This window comes from Bos taurus, chromosome X (assembly GCF_002263795.3).
Source record: "Bos taurus isolate L1 Dominette 01449 registration number 42190680 breed Hereford chromosome X, ARS-UCD2.0, whole genome shotgun sequence".
NCBI lineage: Eukaryota > Metazoa > Chordata > Mammalia > Artiodactyla > Bovidae > Bos > Bos taurus.
The window spans coordinates 78,010,200-78,025,509 of record NC_037357.1 but is presented as its reverse complement, the minus strand read 5'-3'; the positions used below and the strand labels follow the sequence as shown (position 1 = coordinate 78,025,509).

Below are 15,310 nucleotides of genomic sequence, written 5' to 3'. Positions count from 1 at the left end.
TTTGCTTTTACCTATCCTAGGAATCTTTGTCTTTAATATGAGGATTTAATTCACATTTTAATGTGATCACTAAATATGTTCATTCCCATTTTACCAGCACAAAATTTTCCCTGACAAAAATACATAGCTACTGTATTAGTAACGTATATTTTGGAGACTGACAGACCTGATTTGAGGCCTGACTCTGTTGCTTACTAGCTTTGTGACTATACAATGAGTCACCTTCTTCACCTATAAAATGGAGGCTATTAATAGTACCTACCTGAATAGGGTTGTTGTAGAGATTTCAAAATGATGCATTGAAAGCACTTAGATCAGTGCCTGATACAGAGAGAGTGCTAAATAAACATTGCAGTTATTATTGCTATTGATACTTCTGTTTTTGTTGTGTGACCACATACCAAGTGTCAAAACTTTGTGATTTAAATTTAGATTTTAGTTATATTCTTCTTCCCAAACTATAGCTGTTTATGTCATCCACAACTATTGGCATTTCAATTTTGAAATTTCTTAAAACTCAACACGTCCCTTTACAACTGGCATCTTTCTTTAGAACTTCTTTGCTTTTATCGGTGCAGCATTTTTAGCTAGTCTCTAAATGTTGGCATTATCTTGATTCATATCTCACATCTAGTCAGCCAACATGTGACTTTCATATCTAGTTAGTCAACACCTGACTTTTAAGGTGTTGATTAAAATGACTCTTGTGGGCTTCCCTGGTGGCTCAGTGGTAAAGAATCTGCCTGCCAATGCAGAAGACACAGGTTCAATCCCTGGTCTGGGAATCTCCCACATGCCATAGAGCAACTAAGCCCATGTGCCACAACTATTAAGCCTGTACTCTAGAGCCCAGAAACCTCAAGTACTGAGCCCATGTGTTGCAGCTACTGAAGCCCATGTGCCTTAGAGTCCATGCTTTGCAACAAGAGAAGCCACCACAGTGAGAAACCCACCCAGCCCAACTAGAGAGTAGCTCTTGCTCACTGCAACTAGAGAAAAGCCCACACAGCAACAAAGACCCAACACAGCCATAAATAAATAAACAGCATTATAAAAAATAAAATGACTCATCTCCACCTTTCCCATTCAATTTTTATTATCATCAGCCCAGTGTATCTTCTCATCACCTCATACCCGGATTAGTTTCCTTGATATCAGATTCTCCTAACAACAATGAAAAATGTCACTAAATAAATATTCCTTAAACATCACTTTCATCATATTGCTCTTTGCTCAAAAATTTTTAATTACTACAGACTTCTGAGACTATTTATTTTAAATTTCCCTGCTTATTTTCAGTCAGTTCAGTCGCTCAGTCACGTCCGACTCTTTGCGACCACATGGACTGCAGCACACCAGGCTTCCCTGTCTATCACCAACTTCCAGAGCTTAATCAAACTCATGTCCACTGAGTCGGTGATGCCATCCAACCATCTCATCCTCTGTTGTCTCCTTCTCCTGCTTTCAATCTTTCCCAGAATCAGGGTCTTTTCCAATGAGTCAGTTCTTTACATCAGGTGGCCAAAGTATTGGAGTTCATTTTCAACATCAGTTCTTCCAGTGAATTTTCAGGACTAATTTCTTTTAGGATGGACTGGTTGGATCTCCTTGCTGTCTAAGCGACTCTCAAGAGTCTTCTCCAACAGCACAGTTCAAAACCATCAATTCTTCAGTGCTCGGCTTTCCTTATGATCCAACTCTCACATCCATACATGACTACTGGAAAAACCAAGGGCTTGACTATACAGACCTTTGTCAGTAAAGAAATGTCTCTGCTTTTTAATATGTTGTCTAGGTTTGTCATAGCTTTTCTTCCAAGGAGAAAGCATCTTTTAATTTCATGGCTTCAGCCACCATATGCAGTGATTTTGGAGCCTAAGAAAATAAAGTCTGTCACTGTTTCCATTGTTTCCACATCTATTTGCCATGAAATGATAGGACCTGACGCCATGATCTTAGCTTTTTGAATGTTGAGTTTTAAGCTGGCTTTTTCACTCTCCTCTTTCACTTTCATAAGAGGCTCTTTATTTCTTCTTCACTTTCTGCCATAGGGGTGGTGTATCTCCATATGGGAGGTTATTGATATTTTTCCCTGCAATCTTGATTCCAGCTTGTGCTTCATCCAGGCAGGCTTTTTGCATGATGTACTCTGCATATAAGTTAAATAAGCAGCATGACAATGTACAGCCTTGCTGTACTCCTTTCCCAATTTGGAGCCAGTCTGTTGTTCCACGTCCGGTTCTAACTGTTGCTTCTTGACCTGCACACAGATTTCTCAGGAGGCAGGTCAAGTGGTCTGGTATTCCCATCTCTTTAAGGTCTTCATAATCTGACCCTACCTTACTTGCCCAATTTTGTTGATACTTATACTGCAAAATGGGCTTCCCTTGTGGCTCAGCTGGTAAATATTCCACCTGCAATGTGGGAGACCTGGGCTCAATCACTGGGTTGGGAAGATCCCTTGGAGAAGGGAAAGGCTGCCCATTCCAATATTTTGGCCTGGAGAATTCCATGGACTGTATTGTTCATGGGGTTGTAAAGAGTCAGACACGACTGAGTGACCTTCACTTCACATATTCCAACATGCAAGCTCCTTTCTATTCATCTTGGCTTCTTCACTGTCCATTCACAAGTCAAGTGCATCCCTGCCTCTCGGCTTCACTCATGGTATTTTTTTTCCCTCACCTAAAGTGCCTTTCCTTCTTTTCTCCTTCCATATGAATATCATGCATCCCAAAAAGCCTGAACAAGTCCCACCTAGTAAATAAATTTTCATTAACAATGTGATGGATCACTGTCACTATAAAATACTAATCTAATGGTTTAGTAATTCTTTATATACTGTCGTGAATTGTTTTCTATTATTTTTGTGAATTAGCTTTGCCTCTCCAATTAGACTTTATACTTTCTGAAGATAGTTCTGCAAACACAGTAGTTATTAACTGGCCGTTTGATAATTGTCTTATATAAAGAAGAAAGACTACCCTACTTCCTCAACTCCAGTGCTTTTGAAGCACTTTGGAGATGTGATCAAAATCCCTAAGTCTGCCTGGACTTTGAATGATTTATGACAAAGGATTCTTCTCTAATGAAAAGGAATTCTATGTACTTTGGCAGTACAAACAGGCTTTTGGAAGCAATAGCAGAGATACAGAAAGGAAACAGTACTTCAGTATTGGCTCTAGTCCTTCAGGAACTTAGAGAACAATAAACCTCTCACTCAGTTTCAAGTAAGCAATGCCAGGAAGCCCAGCTAATAAAGAAAAGATAAACTGAAAGCATTTTTACTTTTCTCTGCTAGATTTATTTCTTCAGTTAGACAAGCCTTGGAAAGAAAGTCTGGGAATTTATCTATAAAATCTTGATGCTCCACTAGAGTGAGATTGTCTTTAAAATGAGTTTTATTAATAAAGTTTCTATAAACTGGCCTAGAAACCAATTATCTAAAGTAGCCCCAAATTATTCTATTACATATCTTGAATTATAGCTCTCAAACCACCTGAAATATTCTTGTGAATTGGTTTTTTGCTACATATTTATTCGAAAACATAAGCTCCATAAGAGTAGAAACCTCATCTACCATATTCACCTCATGTATGCCTAGTGCTTTGAAAAGTGCCTGGTACAAAACAAAAGCTTAACAAACTGCTGAAAGAATAAATGACAAAAAGCAGCTTTCCAGTGACTATGATTTTGAAGGGCTAATCACACAACTTATTCCAAAAATACATTCATTCCTTGACTCATATAACCTTACCAAGCATGCTGTGTGAGATGGGGAAGGTGATGGTGGGCTGGCCTGTCATTCTCCAGCGGCTACAGAGATAGGAGAGGTCTGTTCTAAGCATTTCCACTATCATGTTGTTGTCGAGAGCCAGGTAGAATTGTTGCTGGTCTATAAACTAAGAAAAAGAAAAATAATGGTTTAGAATAATTAATCTCATAACTATCAAATAATATTTTTAAATACTCATATATTCATAAAGGTGTATAAGGTACCACAGAGGCAACAATACCTCCAAATTTAATGTTTGATTCTTCCCAAAGTATCTGGTGGCCTATTAGTACATATAGTTGTCTTGGACATTTTTAGTGTGCTACAGTTAAAAAAGTGTTTTCAAGTACATGATTTTATTTAATTCTAACAACCCAGTGAGGGCTTTTCTCCTTTTTAATAGACAAAAAGTAAGGCCAAGAGACACTGAGTAGATTAGCAAAGTTTTATGACTAGCAAATGGCAAAATCAGAGAGAGAATTTCTGGTCCATTATTCTTTCATCTGTACTTCAGTGCACTGTTTCAGATGTAAGATAACAAATGGGGAACTTAATGTTTCTTTCCAGAAAATAGTTTCTACTCCTATACACATACATAATAAGGCTTGCTACTGTAATATGGGTAATAAACATCATGCTAATAAACAATGTATCTCATGGCTAAAATAGTACTGACATTTTTGTTTAGAAGAGGATATGAAAAATTTCTAAGCATGTAAAAATGGCCCATCTCAGAAAGAAATAGAAGATCTAATTTGGTAGCTGAATATTACCAAAAAAGACTATATTTTGTTTATAAAGGATACAGTATTATATTTAATCTTTAATAAAGAGTACTCACTGCTTCTGCAATACCAAGGACTACTCTCGGTAGCCACAGTTACTTGGCATAGCTCTTTGCTGCAACATCAATTCAGTCCAACTCAACAAATATTTACTAAGCAGCTTAATGTGTGCAAGGTCCCATGGAACTCTGACACTTCTCCCAGCTTGAGTAAATGCTTTATTTCTAGAGTGTTTCTCTTTTATTTTCATTCATCTCAATGCACATCAAAGCTCATTCCACCCACCTGGGGAGTGAAGGTAAAGATAGTTTTCCGAATGTCATAGAGTTTTGAAGTTCCAAGGACACCCATGTGTCTGTAGGGTCTTCCACTGAGTTTCATTCTACTGTTGCATCCTGATACAGAATTGAGAAATGGTCAAGATATTTTCAGTGCACAAATCTTACCAGCAAACATTTTTTGCATTAATTTATGCTTCCTTATTGAACAAAATAAGTTCTGTGTCTCAAAGTTAATGTCCATGTCATGTACAGGGCCATCTAAGCACCATGGGCTTTCCAAGAGAAAGAATAGGCAGTTATCTGTGTTCTTAAAACAAATTATGCTCTTATAAAAAAGTCAAATCGTCTACATGAGATAAGAATGCATATAAAAATTAATAGTTCTATGAATGATAGAATGCTATTACCAACATTCATACATTGTATTTCCTTAAAGGTCATGAAAAGTACAAAAGCTATTCTGATTATCAGACTTACCAGTATAAACTATGCTTCAAGAAAGCTGAACAAAAACCTCATCAGTTTAAAGATGGCAAACTAAACTGGAAAGAGTGAAATAAGAGTGCATCTTGATCTCCTTCAATAGCATACTACTGATACATTTTATTCAATGGGAGAACACATTTTATCCAAATAAATCAAGATATTTTAATATTCTTATGTCTGATAGGAAATTTTGTGGACCCTTAGAGTAAAATTTACTTTGCAGAGGAGCTATTTTGAAAACTGGAAAAAGGGGGAAGACTTTAACTATCAGCTACAAAAGTAAGGCACAATTTTAATGAAAATATAAATATACACATTGTGCGTCTCAATGTCTTGTATGTGTGTATGTACACATATGTATGTTTGTGCACACACTGTGCACATTCACACACACATCCACCTTATTTCCTTGAGTATAAGATGTTGTTTTTTTAATAGTTTAGCATTCTGAAATTAGAATATATCTGATAATTGATGTCTATGTTAAATGCAGTTGCATTTCTTTTTGTCTTTCAAAAGGCAATTATAATATCAATAACTCTTATGAGGAAATATTTCATTTATTCACACACATTTTCCCCTTTTATAACAAAGGACAGCATGATACACATAGCTCTCAAACCCTTTTTTCCCAGAATATATATTAAATATTCTTTCATATCAGTACTAACAGAATTAGTACCTCTTTTTTTGTGGGGTGGGGGGCTGTAACCCATTTTTCTTAGGGATTTCATTTTTGTCTCGTCTTCATCCTACGTATGATACCTACCAAATATGCCACCTTTTTAGTGTTGCTTCACTCTTAGGGACAGAACCAGAGAGCTATCAATGCCTTTGGCCATATTCCAGGGTCCACTCTATGCAGCACACATTTTACCTGAGATTGATATCACAAGCAGGTTTATCTACTGTTTCTTCCATTTTGTTTCTTTTTATTGTATCACAGTAAAATATACATAAAATTTACCATTTTAACTGTTCAGTGACATTAAATACATTTGCAATGTTATACAGCTATCACTTCCACCCATCTTTAGAAATTTTTCATTTTCCCAAACTGAAACTATAACCATTAAACAATAACTCCCCAGGCTCCCTTCCTCCCAGTCCCTGGCAATCACCATTCTTTCTGTCTCAATGAATTTGCTTACTCTAGATACCTCATATATGTAGAGTCATACGATATCCTTTTGTGACTGGCCTATTCCACTTAGAATAATGTCTGGAGGTTCATCTATTTTATAGTCAGAATTTTATCCTTTTCTAAGGCTGAATAAAACTCCATTGTATGCATATAACACATTTTGTTTATCTTTTCATCCATCGATGGATGCTAGGTTCTTTTATTCAAAATTGCTTATAGTATAATATACATGCAGTTAAACACATGAACCTTAAATATAAAATTTGATGAATTTTTACACAGAAACACACAACCCAAATCAGGATATGGAACATTACTAGCCCTGCATTAGCCTCTTTTGTGCCCCTTCCTGGGTATTAATATCCTAGAGGCCTCAAAGTTAACCACTATTAAAACTTCAAATACAAGTAAGTATGATTTGTCCATTTTTGAGCTTTATACTAATAGCATCATACATTATCTAGTTTTTGTATCTAGTTTCTTTCACTCAACATTGTGTCTATAAGATTCATCCATATTATTGTACTTAGAATTAGTTGATTCTTTTTCATTGCTATATACATTCAGTGTATGAATGCATTGTTATTGATTCATTCACTTGTTGACAGACATTTGAATTTTTCCTCCAGTTTTTTGTTATCATTTAAAGTTCCTATGAACATTCTTGTTGTGTGGGAATTCCCAAAGATCACTTCTAGGTTTGGTGATTCACAGGACTCAGCATGAGTTCAGTTCAGTCACTCAGTCGTGTCTGACTCTTTGCAACCCCATGGACTGCAGCACACCAGGCTTCCCTGTCCATCACCAACTCCTGGAACTTGCTCAAACTCATGTTCATTGAGTTGGGGATGCCATCCAACCATCTCATCTTCTGTTGTCCCCTTCTCCACCTGCCTTCAATCTTTTCCAGCATCAGGGTCTTTCCACTGAATCAGTTCTTTGCATCAGGTGGCCAAATATTGGGGTTTCAGCTTCAACATCAGTCCTTCCAATGAATATTCAGGACTGATTTACTTTAGGATCGACTGGTTTGATCTCCTTGCAGTCCAAGGAACTCTCAAGAGTCTTCTCCAACACCACAGTTCAAAAGCATCAATTCCTCTACACTCAGCTTTCTTTATAGTCCAACTCTCACATCCATACATGACTACTGGAAAAACCATAGCTTTGAGTAGATGGATTTTTGTTGGCAAAGAACTCAGCATAGATCTATACTAATGGTAAGGTTTATTACAGCAAAGGGATACAAAGCAAAATTAGCAAAGAAAAAAGGTGCATGGTCAAAGTCCAGAGGAAACCAGGCACAAGCTTGTAAGAGTCCTCTTCCTAGTGGAGTTGTGCAGTGCATGTTTAATTTCTCCAGCATCATATTTTGACAAAATGTATGAAATGTCTACTAAGGAAGCTCATTAGAGACTCAGTATCCAGTGTTTGTTTTTATTAGGGGCTGGTAGCATAGGCACCCTCTGCCTAGCATGTACCAAAACTCCAAACTCCACCTTCTGGTCTCTTGGCCAAGGTGTCTTTTTCATAAGGACTCGACACAGCAGAGTGAGACCAACCTGCCATATTGTTCTCAGTTATGTCTTCAGGGGTCTTATACTGAGCAGACAAAACAAATCCATCACCATAAACAAGTACCTTCAAAAGCCAGATGGTTTCCTCCTTAAGGTTCCATTAAAAATTAAAAAAAAAAAAAAATGCTTGCAGCATCAATCCAGGCACAACACAAGCCTGGTCAGTAAACTGAAGCTGACCTGAATGCCTTCCAGAGCTGAGGCAGTGCCAGAATAGTCAGGGCTCACTGACAAGTACAATGCAAGAGGGCACATGCAGTATCATTGGACAAAAATAATTTATAATCATTAGGGCATCCCAAGTAGGACATACATTAATTAGGCAATTTAGGTTAACAGCAGAGAAGGCAATGGCACCCCACTCCAGTACTTTTGCCTGGAAAATCCCATGGACGGAGGAGCCTGGTGGGCTGCAGTCCATGGGGTCACTGAGGGTCGGACACGACTGAGCGACTTCACTTTCACTTTTCACTTTCATGCATTGGAGAAGGAAATGGCAACCCACTCCGGTGTTCTTGCCTGGAGAATCCCAGGGACGGGGGAGCCTGGTGGGCTGCTGCCTACGGGGTCACACAGAGTCGGACACGACTGAAGTGACTTAGTGAGTGTGAGTAGGTTAACAGAATCCCTAATGTGGCTAACTTCTTACTGTGAGGCCTCCTGCCTTAGTGTTTCCAATCCAGTCCAAAAAACACAGTTCAGAATTTGGTTTCAATGGGACTGTTTTCTGAAGGTAGCTGGATCCAAACAATTCTGTTTTTTCAGGGCACCAGTTCTTCTGCCTTGCAAGTGTGGATGACATGTGGAGGTGCTGAGTGGAAGGTAGAGGAGCTGGAGCCATCCCCTGCTGTCTCATAGTTAGCTGTCAGATCTGACTCTGGGATTAGCAGTCAATTTGAAATCAAAGCACTCTCGGCAGCAGGGAAGACAAAACATGCTTTTATTAAGGAGAAGAGGAAAGCTTCCAGGAATTTCAGAATTTCCAGTTCTAAAAATCAAAGATCATTAATGCCCTCATCCTTCACTCATGCCTCCTCAGGTGTTTTTTATCCACTGTTAGAAAATCTGTGTGTCCCATTTAGCAGTTATAATTGTACAATCATCCTCTTCTCTCATACAGACCTTTTGTCTAAAAGAGTTATATGTAAGGAGTTTAAAAGTATTTTCAAAGGCAAACATGTTAAAATAACTTAATCGGAAAGATGTATCATGTCCAGGAATTGGTTAAGATGAAATTCTCAATTTCCAAATGTTTTAAAATTGGGTTTTCATACTTCCCATTCCTTTCACCCTGATCAATTATCCAGTGAGCAGCCTAGAAAAGATCATTCTTTTTATGCGGACAGCTACATTTAATAAACATACTGCCTTATTTAGGTTTATGTATCAGGGGGAAGGAGAAGGAGTAGAGTCAGGCTAACAGTCTATTTTAAGCTGTAACTAATCTAGGAAGTCAAATATGATCATCAACAGCAGGGATGCAGGCTCAGGAAGGATCAAGAGTTTGATCTGAGAGGGATGGTGGAGGATGTCACATTCCCTATCATATGCCCTCCCTAAATTTGCAGCTTTCACAGAAATCACATCAGGAATGTAACCAGCTTTTGTATTAGAAATATACAGCCAATCAGAGGATCAATCAGATAGTCCCATCAGAAAATAAGACTTTTCCCTTGGCCATCTGCAGCTCAACTAACTCAAATGGTCCAGCCAGCATCAGGGGTGGTTTTACAACTTAGGATCATAAGAAGGGCGATTCAAATCTGCAACAATCCAAGTCTGAATTCATTTAAATCTCACATAGTTCATTTAGAGTTCATTTAGCCTGTGCCTGCTTTCAGTTCAGCACATCTGGTGCTGATGTGGGAATAGTCTATAGCAGACCTTATCAGGTTTCAGCTGAGAGTCAGATCCACGGAATTAGAATCTGTAAATTTAGGATGCCAAGAGAACTTTTCTTAGGCAGCAGCAAAGCTGAAATGGTACAGGACTGGTCAACCACGGTTTAGGTCCAAGTCCAAGCCCAAGTGACAAACAAGACTCTCCCAGGCTCTTCTTATTGTGCCTTACATTCCAAATTAACACAGTCAAAAATGTGCACAAGATGATGAAAAAAAAAAATATCAGCCTCTTAAGAGTTACACATTTGATTTCACAACTAAAAACTGCTTTCTAAACTCAAAAAGTGTATTTTCATCTGAAGACTGCCTCTCTTTTCATGTTGTCTTCCTTTTTCTTGAAACTCCAATAGTAAAAAAAATGATAACAAAAATCATTAGTTATGGAGACTAGTTTTTATTTCCAATACTCAGAGTTTGAATTCCAATCTGCTCACTGGCAGCAAAAAGCAAAGTAGTTGTATCCCATTGATGTTCTTTTTTCTTTTTGCAACTTTTCCTGATAGAAATGATCCCTCTAGCTTTACGAGACTACAAGAATATAACATTTTACATCAGTGTCTATTATATACCAAGATGCAATAGCCACAAAATACAAAGTCATTTTTAAAAGTTCCTCCTTTCCACCCTTTGCTCAAGTTTTCTCGAACTTTGAGCAGAAAATCCAGCATTTACAGGCTTACTGTTGTAGTTGCAGGGAGATCCCTGTTGAAATGTAGGAGTGGGGGTAGAAGGCTGTGGCAGCAGTGGCTAGAGTGTTTTTCTCCCTTTGATTTTTTGTTTATAAAATTTTGCTCCAGCTCTGGGAAGTGATGGGGCAATAGAGGGGGAAACAATGGAAACAGTGACAGACTTAATTTTCTTGTGCTCCAAAATCACTGCAGATGCTGACCGCAGCCACAAAATTTAAAGACACTTGCTCCTTGGAAGAAAAGCTATGACAAACCTAGACAGCATATTAAAAAGCAGAGACATTACTTTGCCTACAAAGGTCCGTATAGTCAAAGCTATGGTTTTTCCAGTAGTCATGTATGGATATGAGAGTTGGACCATAAAGAAGGCTGAGTGCCAAAGAACTGATGCTTCTGAACTGTGGTTTTGGAAAAGATACTTGAGAGTTCCTTAGACTGCAAGGAAATCAAACCAGTCAACCCTAAGGAAAATCAATCCTGAATATTCATTGGAAGGACTGATGCTGAAGCTGTAGCTCCAGTACTTTGGCACCTGATGTGAAGAGCCGACTCATTAGAAAAGACCCTGATGCTGGGAAAGATTGAAGGCAGGAGAAGGAGACGACAGAGGATGAGATGGTTGGATGGCATCACCAACTCAATGGACATGAGTTTGAGCAAACTCCAGGAAATGGTGAAGGACAGGGAAGCCTGGCCTGCTGCAGTCTATGGGGTCACAAAGAGTTGGACATGTCTGAGGGACTGAACAACAACAACTGGGAAGTGATTTAACCTCCCCGCCAACCCGCACTCCCCCCACCCGCGCCCCCACCACACACATATGAGCAAAAAGAACACAAACTTTTCAAGACTTTGGCCCATTCTAAGTTCACCTTTGGGAATGTTTGGACCCTTTTCCTCCAGCCTGGAGGAGAAAATAAAAACAAAAGGCACCCAGGTTGCACTTTTCCCTCTCACTTTAGCCATTGTGTCCAAAAGTAGCCAGAGGATGCTTCGAGACAACTCTCTTGGAGTTGGATCTAACATTTTAAAATTCCATAGGGTAACTTTTACCTCCTACAACAGATAGCAGCTCAACTACTTTTTTATACCACAGATAATTCCATAGATACCCAGAACCACAGGTTTGTCATCCTCTACCATCCTTTTCTCAAACAATGTTTTTGCCATATTTAAGTGAGTTAAGGTCATGCCAGACAATCCCACCATCAGCAGTATGTGGGGAGTCTTGAAAATCACCCCAGATTTGGTGATGATGTGACTCATAGGCGGAGGACTCGTGGGACTCAGCAAATAGTCATACTTGGGGCTAATATTTATTATAGCAAAAAGACACAAGGCAAAATCAGTAAAGGGAAAAATGTGCATGGGGCAAAGTCTAAAGGAAACCAGGAACAAGCTTTCAAAATCCTGTCCCAGTAGTCACACACCACATGCTTAATTCTTCCAGCATCACACATGTGTTGTGACAACATGTGTGAAGTGCTGCCTATCAGCAGTAGAGACTCAGTACCCAGTGTTTTTTAAAGTGCTGGTCACATGAGAACCCTCTGCCTGGCCTGCACCAAAATTCTAGACTCTTAGAAGAAAATCAGGTATTCAGCATAAGCCATGTTGTTTGCTCAACTTAGAGCAAATTATCCTTATCAGTTAGGGGGTGGTGGAAACCCTTCCTAAATCTGAGTCTTCAGATGCCAGCCAAGGGCCAACTTTGCAAGCAGGCTTTTCTAAGGATAGCATTTCCTGTTATGTTAACTCTTTGTTGCACATTGTCCATCTCTTTCAGAGCATATATGCATGCATTTTTGTTGAGTATACACCCAGTAGTGGAAGTGATAGGCACAGGGAATGTGTATGCTCAGTTTTTTTAATAGCTGCCTGTTAAACTGATACCTTACCACAATAATGCTATTCATTATTTTTATTAATATTTTTTGCCTTTAGTATACTTTGTCTGATATTAGTACAGTTACACGAGCTTCAGTTTATTTATTATTGCATGGCATATTGTTTTCTATACTTTTGTTTTCAACCAGTGTCCTTTTCAGGTGAAACTCCTTTCTGTAGTATGTTGCTGGATTTTGCTTTATTATGCAACTTGACAATCTCTGTCTTTTAATTGAAACATTTACCGCATTTATATTTATTTACTGGATATTTGGATTTAAATCTTACATACTACTTCTTGATTTCCATTTGTCTCATTTATTATTCCTTATTTCTCTTTTTTTGCCTTGCTTTGGATTAAATAAGAATTTTCTTGTTATCATTTCCCCTACATCAAATTGTTAAGAAAGTCTTTTACTATTCATTTAATAGTTACTACAGAGAAGCTCTTCTCAACTGGATTCCACCAGAGATTTAATTCTCTAAATATTCATTGAATATATTAACTTATCTTCCTTGTATTTAAAATGAAACTAGGGTCCATCACCCTTGGGAGAATGGAAAAAAAAAAAAAAACATTTTCTGTAGGGCTTAATTATGTCATGACTCCTGCTTGAGTAAAATTGCCCTAGAGAGTGAAGCATACATCCTTGACTGATTAGAGTCTATGTTAAATTAGTGCTTTTACCACTTCTTGAACGATGCAAGAATCTTACAACAGACTTCATTCACATTCTGCCTTTTATTTATTTATTACTATTTCTGTCATTTATTTAATCTCTACTTTAATTTTATCCATAAAGTATTATTATTAGTGTTGCTTCAAACAGTCCATTTTTTAAAAAGTTGCTCAGTCATGCCCGACTCTTTGAGACTCCATGGACTATACAGTCTATGAAATTCTCCAGACCAGAATACTGGAGTGGGTAGCCTTTCACTTCTCCAGGGGACCTTCCCAACCCAGGGATTGAATCCAGGTCTCCCACATTGCGGTGGTTTATTTACCAGCTAAGCCACAAGGGAAGCCCAAGAATACAACACTGGGTAGCCTATCCTTTCTCCAGGGGATCTTCCCAACCCAGGAATTGAACTGAGGTCTCCTGCATTGCAGGTGGATTATTTACCAGCTGAGCTATCAGGGAAAGCCAATGCAAGAATCTTACAGCAGACTTCATTCACATCCTGCCTTTTATTTATTTATTACTATTTCTGTCATTTACTTCATTTCTACTTTTATTTTATCCATAAAGTATTGTTATTAGTGTTGTTTTAGACAGTCAACAGTCTTTTATATTTACACTTTCCATTTCTCTTTCTTCTGTCTGTGATCACTGTTCTTCTGCCAGAGTTAACTTTAATGTTTCTTTCAGTGTGAGTCTGCTAATAATACATTCTCAGTTTTTACTTATCTGAACATGCCTTTACTGCCAAATTCAGACTCAAATTGAAGAAAGCAGGGAAAACCACTAGACCATTCAGGTATGACAAAAATCAAATCCCTTACAATTAACAGTGGAAGTGACAAATAGATTCAAGGGATTGGATCTGATAGACAGTGCCTGAAGAACTATGGATGGAGGTTCATAACACTGTACAGGAGGCAGTGATCAAGACCATCCCCAAGAAAAAGAAGGCAAAATGGCAAAATGGTTGTCTGAGGAGGGCTTATAAATACCTGAGAAAAGAAGAGAAGTGAAAGGCAAAGGAGAAAAGGAAAGATACACCTATTTGACTGCAGAGTTCCAAAGAATAGCAAGGAGAGATAAGAAAGTCTTCCTCAGTGATCAATGCAAAGAAATAGAGGAAAATAATAGAATGGGAAAGACTAGAGATCTCTTCAAGAAAATTAGAGATACCAAGGGAACATTTCATGCAAAGATGGGCACAATAAAGCACAGAAATGGTACGGACCTAACAGAAGCAGAAGATATTAAGAAGAGGTAGCAAGAATACACAGAAGAACTATACAAAAAAGATCTTCATGACCCAGATAATCACGATGGTGTGATCACTCACCTAGAGCCAGACATCCTGGAATGCAAAGTCAAGTGGGCATTAGGAAGCATCACTACAAACAAAGCTAGTGGAGGTGATAGAATTGCATCTGAACTATTTCGAATACTAAAATATGATGCTGTTAAAGTGCTACACTTAATATGCCAACAAATTTGGAAAACTCAGCAGTGGCCTCAGGACTGGAAAAGGTCAGTTTTCATTCCAATCCCAAAGAAAGGCAATGCCAAAGAATATTCAAAACACAATTGCACTCATCTCACACACTAGCAAAGTAATGCTCAAAATTCTCCAAGCCAGGCTTCAACAGTACGTGAACTGTGAAATTCCAGATGTTTAAGTTGGATTTAGAAAAGGCAAAGGAACCAGAGATCAAATTGCCAACATGTTGGATCGCTGAAAAAAGCAAGAGAGTTCCAGAAAAACATCTACTTCTGCTTTATTGACTATGCCAAAGCCTTTGACTGTGTGGATCACAATAAACTGTGGAAAATTCTTCAAGAGATGGGAATACCAGACCACCTGACCTACCTCCTGAGACATCTGTATGCAGGTCAAGAAGCAACAGTTATAACTGGACATGGAACAACAGACTGGTTCCAAATTGGGAAAGGAGTATGTCAAGGCTGTATAATGTCATCCTGCTTATTTAACTTATATGCAGAGTACATCATGAGAAATGCTTGACTGGATGAAGCACAAGCTGGAATCAAGATTGCCAGGAGAAATATCAATAACCTCAGATATGCAGATGATGCCACACTTATGGCAG

At 38.3% G+C, this 15,310-nt stretch overlaps 1 protein-coding gene across 6 annotated transcripts in view; it reads right to left on the bottom strand.

The window, feature by feature from the left end:
* PHKA1 (phosphorylase kinase regulatory subunit alpha 1) overlaps positions 1-15,310 on the bottom strand; it is a 173,780-nt gene that overhangs the window by 69,755 nt on the left and 88,715 nt on the right. For all 6 annotated transcript variants that reach the window (XM_005227992.5, XM_002700009.6, XM_002700010.7 and 3 more), the window contains exons 15-16: positions 4,846-4,955; positions 3,758-3,902 (exon numbers count right to left, since the gene is read on the bottom strand). In XM_005227992.5, coding sequence (XP_005228049.1) covers positions 3,758-3,902; positions 4,846-4,955 — 255 coding nt within the window. The remainder of the gene's footprint in view (positions 1-3,757; positions 3,903-4,845; positions 4,956-15,310) is intronic.